This window comes from Macrobrachium rosenbergii, chromosome 25 (genome assembly GCF_040412425.1).
Source record: "Macrobrachium rosenbergii isolate ZJJX-2024 chromosome 25, ASM4041242v1, whole genome shotgun sequence".
Lineage (NCBI taxonomy): Eukaryota > Metazoa > Arthropoda > Malacostraca > Decapoda > Palaemonidae > Macrobrachium > Macrobrachium rosenbergii.
This window is the reverse complement of record NC_089765.1, coordinates 37,916,162-37,925,094: the sequence shown is the minus strand read 5'-3', so window position 1 is coordinate 37,925,094 and position 8,933 is coordinate 37,916,162. Positions and strand designations below refer to the sequence as shown.

At 34.8% G+C, this 8,933-nt stretch overlaps 1 protein-coding gene across 1 annotated transcript; it reads left to right on the top strand.

Annotated features, from left to right (window-relative positions):
- Positions 1-2,753: 2,753 nt before the first annotated feature.
- LOC136852148 (uncharacterized) lies at positions 2,754-8,701 on the top strand. The gene is made up of 5 exons (XM_067126594.1): positions 2,754-2,786; positions 3,263-3,377; positions 3,787-4,557; positions 6,896-7,073; positions 8,223-8,701. The coding sequence occupies exons 1-5, from the start codon at positions 2,782-2,784 to the stop codon at positions 8,237-8,239; spliced, it is 1,086 nt and encodes a 361-aa protein (XP_066982695.1). The 5' UTR covers positions 2,754-2,781; the 3' UTR covers positions 8,240-8,701.
- The last annotated feature ends 232 nt before the right edge of the window (positions 8,702-8,933 follow it).

The following is an 8,933-nucleotide window of genomic DNA, read 5'->3' as shown; positions in this document are numbered from 1 at the left end:
AGTGCTCAGGGAAATGGAGTTTGACTCTCAGCTTTTTTGCAATTTGCTGAAATTATACCCCTCAAGAATGTAGGCTGTGGTACAGGCAGATGGAGGCCACACAAAATATTAAATACTCAGAGAGAAACTTAAATACCTGTTCTGAATTACTTTTGTTTTTGTCCATATCAAGTATAGTTTATGCTGTAGAGGGAGGGGCTCTAATTTCGAAACACCCTGTATATATGTCTGTGTGTGTGTATAATACTGTACATAAAACAAATTTTAGAGTGAGTGTCACTTTCAAGTATATATATATATATATATAAATTATATATATATATATATATATATATATATATATATATATATATATATATATATATATATATATATATATATATATATATACACACACACACACACACACACACACACGAGTGTATATATAATACGTGTGCGTGTGGGCGTGCATATGTATATGTGCGTGGGGTATATGTGCAGATGTACCACAGAAAAATTTAAACATTTACAGTCATTTTTATGCAATTTTCAATCTCTTCTGTGGTACATCAATATACATATGTATATATCTATCTATCTATCTATCTATCTATATATATATATATATATATATATATATATATATTATATATGTATGTATGTATATGCACACACACATATATATACATTCATTTCTTTTAAGTGATCTCGTTGTACGTTTTGTCTGTACACCAGTCTCTCTCTCTCTCTCTCTCTCTCTCTCTCTCTCTCTCTCTCTCTCTCTCTCTCTCTCTCTCTCTCTCTATATATATATATATATATATATATATATATATATATATATATATATATATATATATATATATATATATAGAGAGAGAGAGAGAGAGAGAGAGAGAGAGAGAGAGAGAGAGAGAGAGAGAGAGAGAGAGAGAATAATTTCTTTTAATGGTCTCTTTGTATGTTTTGTCCGAACAGCAGTTTCTACTTCTGGCTCTACGATTTTATTTAGCTTATTATGTCTCGATGCGAACAGAAGATTTTTGATAAGAGAGTGTTTTAGCTTAACACACTTACTTTTACTTTCTTGATTTTTCAGTGTGACGTAGAATGACATTTTTTATTCCAGTGGCTGAGCGCCGTCCTCAAATACCCGGTCGCTATCCATTCATACTCCCTTTCGCTATTTACTCCGTTGATACTTTCACCGCCATTCCTTGCTGAGTATTATTCTGGTGTTTCCAGATAGTTTCGGCACTTTTGGATAAAACCCTGTCCGCTTATATGGCCCAGTTTCCCCAGGTCGTGCAAGGATCGCGTTTCGGTACTCTAGTTGACAAGACTTACAAGCTACAAACCTCTCCCCAGGTTTGCTGAACTGGGAAATCATTTATCTTTGCCTTTTTAAGGCTATGACTTTGGGCCTTGCTCTAGGTAATTATCAGACCGACGACTCGCAAATTCTTCGGCCGCGTGGTTCTCGTTTGCCTACTAAACCCTACGAAAAGACTGGAAAATTAACCTAGAACTCATAGCTAACAGTATCAGACACATAAAATGATCGAAGACATGGCAAGTGGGGGCTTTGTTTTCTGTTTATCCTTCCCTCAGTCCTAGAACTAAATTGGTGTACCCCTCTCACTGAGTCGGGCACTGGCTCCATCCCTTCCATCATTCTTAATTCAAGTCACTCCATCCCATCTCTGTTCTGAAAGCTGGTCACTGGACTCATCAGTGATCTTCCTCGGTTCAAGGGGTGTGTCAGCCATCACGCGCCCAAGGGGACGAATCCATTAATCTGTTCCGCTTTGGACCCAAGGATGTTAGTTGGATCCTTTTACTTACGCCTTCAGACAGGTTCATGTTTGTGTACGTAAGCATTTCTGTGTATACTCTATGTGCAAGCGTGTACTGTGTGTGTATATATATATATATATATATATATATATATATATATATATATATATATATATATATATATAATATATATATATATATATATACACACATACATACATACATATATACATATATATATATATATATATATATATATATATATATATATATATATATATATATATATATATATATATGTAATTATATATAATATATATATATTATGTGTGTGTGTGTGTGTGTGTGTAAACTTTGGTGACTTCCAAAATGCTTATGACGCTATGTTCATTGCCTGGCCAGTCATTTAATATCTCTGTGATCAGTATTGCCCAACAGACATTAAGATCATCAATCAATTCACCGGGCCATATTTTACTTCGACGTTAAAATACTGGTAGTCTTAGAAGTCTCACTTACTTTATGTGCTCACAAGGCTATTTATGTCTCTAAGTAAAAGCCACTGATTTTTAAAATTTTGTCTTATATAATTTTATTTACTGTGATTAAAGAACATCATTAATACCGATAGATCCCTCCTGGGCTAAAGAACAAAGAAAATCATCTCCACCTAACAAATTATACCTGTTAAGCAAGATTTTCTCCCAACCGCTAACTACCAGAGTTGTTAGCGGGCATACTTGCATTATAATGACCGTAAATTGGTCTTTATGCACCGTGGCCTGAAGATCCACTTTCGGGAGCGCTCGTGCTGGTTTTAAGAGGACAAATCCTTTCACGCAATCATTTCTTTTTTGTCTCGTTGCATAATTATTACAGTACCAGAAGCAAGCCCGACCATAGTAACAACAGATGGGACTCAGGTATATAACGCGGGACTGACTGGAAACTTATGGTAGTTTTGTTTGGTTCTTCTTTCTGTCAACGTCCAAAGGGAAGAAGATGAAGTAAGTGGCGAGTCAAGTGTGAGGAAACGTAAACATGCAAAGTTTGCTTGATTTTTATATGCATCATTTAAATCTTTTCAAGGCATACTCCGAGAAATGCAAGGCTTCTGTTTGGAAGGAAGTTTTGCGTAAGGAATTGTTAAATTGAGCAATTTTTTCCCTTAAAATCTTATCAAAATCTTACCTAATGCCTTGCAAGTTCACGTGTAACCAGATTCCTAAATGGTACGTACCGTACACTTTCATGAAGCAAGTAAGGTCATCATCCTATAAACAATCTAGAAAATTATACATACACAGCTTAATCATGTTGATTATGTATACATGCACATACATACGCAAACATACACACAATATAAATGTGTACGTGCGCGCGCGTACCACTGCCAAATACTGAATAGGTTTCCTCTCGAAGTAAGGGATCAAAATTGAAAATAAGACTGAAACTCATTCAGATTCTGACAGATCATTTGTAGTTCCAGTCTTCGCTGTATCGTCGCGGCTCTGTTGGTTACCCCGTCTTTGGGAGGCTTCCTGAGACAGTTACAGCCTTCAAAGGGATACCCCGTTCCGCCTCACCCTAAAAGAGTGGTAGGTGCCTCTTATATATATATATATATATATATATATATACAGTATATATATATATATATATATATATATATATATATATATATATATATATATATTATATATATGTGTGTGTGTGTGTGTTAACATTCTAAATCATTTGATTTTAAATAAGGAACATAGCTTTCTTTGTTTCACCAGTTTACATTATAGTTTTAACCAAATATTTTTCAAGACCATTGTAACTCTAATGCCAGTTCAGTGTTTTAATCAGTCATTTCCATGTTTATGCAAAGTTATTATTCTTTTCCTTTTTTAAATATTAATTTATATATCTTATTGTCAACTGCATTCTTCTTTGTAGTGTTCTACTTAGTTTTCTTATTTTTATTCTTTCGTTTTCCAATATTAATTAGTCTCACTTTTCTAGATTTGCCCGACAGCCTTCATCTACAGCACCATCACCGAGACCGAGGTCGTGACCGAGACCAACATGGGCTACCACACCCAAACCGTCGTCAAGACCGAAGTGACGACCGTCCCCCAAATCAAAACGCAGACGGTCGTCGAGACCGATACGGTCACCGACCTCACGACCGTTCCCACGACCGTCATCGAAACGACCGAGGTCACGGAGACCGTTTCCGAGACCGTCACCGAGGTTGCCTCGACGACCGTAGTCGAGTCGGTCTCCGTGACCGAGACGCAGACCGAGACTGCGACGGTCGTCGAGACCGTGCCGACGACCGTCATCGAGCCCACTACCATCTCCGAGACCGTCTCGGTCACTGAGACTGAAGTTGCAACGGTCGTCGAGACCGTATCGACTACGGTCATCGAGCCCACCACCATTTCGGAGACCGTTTCGGTCACTGAGACCGAAGTAGTCTCTACTACCGTCATTGAGCCCACCACCATTTCTGAGACCGTTTCAGTCACGGAGACTGAAGTGGTCTCGACTACCGTCATTGAGCCTACCACCATTTCCGAGACCGTTTCGGTCACTGAGACCGAAGTGGTCTCGACTACCGTCATCGAACCCACCACCGTTTCCGAGACCGTTTCGGTCACGGAGACCGAAGTAGTTCCGACTACTTTGACCGAAGTTGTTACAGAGACCGAAACTCAGACCGAAATTGTTCCTACGGTTGTTGAAGTCACCAGTTCTGTCACTGAGACCGTTATTTCCACGGAAACTGAGGTAGGCAATAGTTTAACATTTGATAGATAGGTAGATAGATAGATAGATCTTCAGTGCTGAGGCTGATGGGATGGGCAACTTTATTTGCTTTCATTTAGCTGAGACCAAGTGGCAAATACTAATATATATATATATATATATATATATATATATATATATATATATATATATATATATATATATATATATATATATATATATTTATATATTTATATACATGTGTGTGTATGTGTGTTTGTGTATGGTACTGGGAATATAAGGTATAGAGGGAGTCTATTGCAAGCAGTGAAAAGTGGTTACGATGAAAGCACAGCATACTTTAAAATGGAAGTGACTGGTTTAGTGTAAAAAGGGTTCTCAGGCAAGGATATCTTATTTCCCCATTTTTATTTTATTTAATGTCATTACTGGGTGATTAGAGAAGCCAGGAAAACGACAGCGTAGGTGTGAATTAGTAAGATGGGAAAATGGTTGACTGTGAGATGTAGAATGGCCCATATTCACAGATGATTATGTTAATTGGTGAAAATGAAGCCGAAGAAACTAGAGAAAATGTCTAAAACTTGTGAGATGAACACTACTTGGGGTATGAAAGTCTAAAATTGTGAAATGAACAGTACTTGGGGTTTGAAAGTCTGAACGGGTGAGAAATGTTGAGATACGACAAATATATGGTAAAAAGGTAAGCATAGTGTGTTCCTTGGTGGCATAGTCTCTAAAAAGAGTGGAGAATGATCTGATGGTGAAAAGAGTATACAATATAAGAGTGATTGGGGAAAAAATGGAAAACAGCTCGTGACAGCGCTGACTGCATGGTGTAACAGGGGAAAAACTTTAATATGCCGTCAAAGTTATATGGTGTATATATTACGTATGAGGGATCGATATAATGCTGATAGGGCTTCAGTGAAGGGGTATGAAGTCTGCTGTTGTGGAAGTTCACTGCAAATGAGGACCATTCTTGATTCTTCTGTCAAAGAGTGTACGTGGTAAGCACTTGGTCTGCTTTACACTGAAGTCGTTCCTTGTAAGGAAACAGTTAGTATATATATATATATATATATATATATATATATATATATATATATATATATATATATATATATATATATATATATATATATATATATATATATATATATATACATACACATCTACATATACATATATATATATACTATATATGTATATATACATATATAAATTATGTATGTATGTATATGCAGTATGTGTGTGTATGTAGAGAGAAAGAGAGAGAGACTAATACCCTAACTATAAACTCCATATGAATTGCAAATCCAACGGAAAATACACCTAACCCAATAATCACTATGTCATAATTGTCTGTTAACTTAGGGAAAACGTTAGCATAACTCAAGGTAGCAAGTTACTCTCATTTCTTCAAAGTAAGTTAACATTAGTCAGATTTCCTTCTTTTATCTGATGATGTTTTTAATTTTGACATCAATATACATTATATATATATATATATATATATATATATATATATATATATATATATATATATATATATATATATATATATATATATATATATATATATATATATATATATATATATATATTTATATATATATATATGTATATATAAATTATTTTTATATATATAGTTTGGTTATAATCACATCACATTAACACGTTATTTTTTTATCACACATCACCACGGGCGTAAAAATAAGAGACAGGGTGTAGATTCTGATCGGTTTCGACATTATTCCCAAGTCATTAATGAAGGGCCTTCGTTAATGACTTAGAAATAAAGCCTAACCTGATCAGGACCTACACACCCAATCTCTTAATTTTTCACCTGTTGTGATGTGATATATATATATATATATATATATATATATATATATATATATATATATATATATATATATATATATATATATATATATATATATATATATATATATATATATGCACTCATTCATACGTACATATATATATATATATATATATATATATATATATATATATATATATATATATATAAGCGAATCCACAGGCAAATGACAGGCAGAAGTTCAGTACCAAGCGCTTTCATGTTTATTAATAACGCATCGTCTGGGCACAAACGACACGTTAAGAAACGTGAAAGCGCTTGGTACTGAACTTCTGCCTGTCATCTTCTTGTGGGATTCGCTTATACACTGAAGTCATGTGCATCTACTGTGATTTTTAAGCATATATATATATATATATATATATATATATATATATATATATATATATATATATATATATATATATATATATATATATATATATATATATATATATATATATAACCTTGGTTTCTTCTTTCCCTCAACAGACAGAAACTCAGTCCATTTCCGTTACGGAGACTGCAACAGTCTCCGCCACCGTGACGGAGGTGGAGACGTCCGTAGTCACAGAAGAGGTGCCGGTCTACAGCACCTCGACCGTGGAGATCACCCAAGTCGTCACAGAGACCGTAGCGGCGACCGCTCAATCGTACCTTCCACCTTACCGTGAGTATCGGAGTTACAATGGTCTTTTTAAATCCTTTCTTCCTCAGATTTTAATATTTCTAAGTCTTTATTCAGTTTTCATCTCATTAAACTGTAAATTCTTTCATCAGTCTTGTCGGCTTATGCAATAGCATATCATTTGTTTTAATTTCATTTTAAGCCTTACGCATTCCACTGTTCATCTTTCCTGTGCTTTGGACGTAAATACCGTCCATCCAGCCATCTTGCGTTCGTTCGGTTGTCTGTTTTTTTTTTTTATTTCTCTGCGTTACTTTCGTGAAATTCAAAATAATACAAGTTATAATTGTTGCCTCCCCCTTACAGTTATACTGTACTTCTGGTGCACTCATATCTGTATCCATTTACAAAGTACTGAAAGTCTGCAAGTAAATATGGTGTTCTTTTTCGTATTTTCCCTTTACTGTTTAAATGCCTAGAAAAAATTAATTAATTGAGCGACTAAATAGGATTTAGTAGTTAATGTTAGCTGAGGCATATTCATTACTGAAGATTATACATCATAAATATTATATATACGGTTTATATGTGTGTGTGTGTGTATAAATGAATCACGAAAATATATGACATTATTTTTATATTTCTTCAGTCTGCTAAGTAAAGGACTATAAGTCGAAAGGCCTTGCAACACTCCACTGTTTTTCTTTCCTTTGTGGATTTTGTCTTTATGTATGTATGTATGTATGTATGTATGTATGTATGTATGTATGTATGTATGTATGTATGTGTGGGTACGTGCGTGCATAGTAGTGCTTGCATATGGTGTGAATGAACAGTTTCCATGCAAAATATCAAAATGAAAGTATAAATTTGGGGGCAATTTTCACTGCAAGTGTTTTGTATTTCATTGTTAAGTAACATGATCTCTCTTTTAAAATCCGTTTAACATTATCCACGCAGACAACCAGAATGCATATGGAGAACTAAGTTCGTCATCAAAAATTTACACAAACCCCTTGAACATAGGTTTGCATGCGCTTGTTCAGTAAGCACAACCAAACCACCTGTCTGAGTGCTAAAGTATAATAATCATTATAATTCACGAAGCAAAACGCACCTTCCTTGTTTTGGCTTTGTAGTAGTAATTAACAATCCGGCATTAAACATCTGATACCTTTATCTGTGTTGCAGAGCGACAGTACGGATAGTCAAATCGGCATCGGCTGCCAAGAGAAGACGCTTAAATTAAATGGGTAGCTCGGATGAGCCAGGTAGACCGAAGTGCTTCCCTGTCTGGATCATTTCAGTTCAGTTCATCCGTGGGTCTTTGAGCATTTACAGAAGATGAGAGGTTATAATATTATATTTTTCAACTTCTTTATGAAAGACTCTTTTCCGTATGTGAAGTCGTCTGTGTCTGAGTATTCGCTAAGGATGGTAAGTCAACATATTCTAGTTTTCTTCAACGGACCGCTCTTTGATTATATCATCCACTGCACGTACATATTTTTAATGTATTATATGAGTATCTCCTATCGTTATATTCTTGTTCATGAATGATTCTCATTCGTATTCATGGAACAGTTTCATTATAGAAACCCTTAAACACCGTACATTTTTTGAAGAGTGATCTACAATGCCTGTATTTTTTTTTAATAAAAATTGTTTCACGAGAAGCCTTTTTTTTTCATAAGAATCGAGACTTGGTGTATGTGCAGATTTATGCAAATAAAATTCTGCGCACAATACTTTTCAATTTTCATGTAAAAAGGCTGCACTGCTAATAATTAGAAAAAGAAAAGTCTTATCATATAAAAATAGGAAAGTCGACTTTATTGTGTCATTTGTGCTGTGGAGAAGATGCTTGTTAAGAAAAGCGGTGGAATTTATTAAACAATGAAG

What these genes read in the sequence shown, in the direction of transcription:
- LOC136852148 (XM_067126594.1), top strand. An exon ending in CGCCTCACCCTAAAAGAGTG is followed by an intron (nt 3,378 to 3,786) that starts GTAGGTGCCTCT and finishes TCACTTTTCTAG; the next exon opens with ATTTGCCCGACAGCCTTCAT. An exon ending in TTATTTCCACGGAAACTGAG is followed by an intron (nt 4,558 to 6,895) that starts GTAGGCAATAGT and finishes TTCCCTCAACAG; the next exon opens with ACAGAAACTCAGTCCATTTC.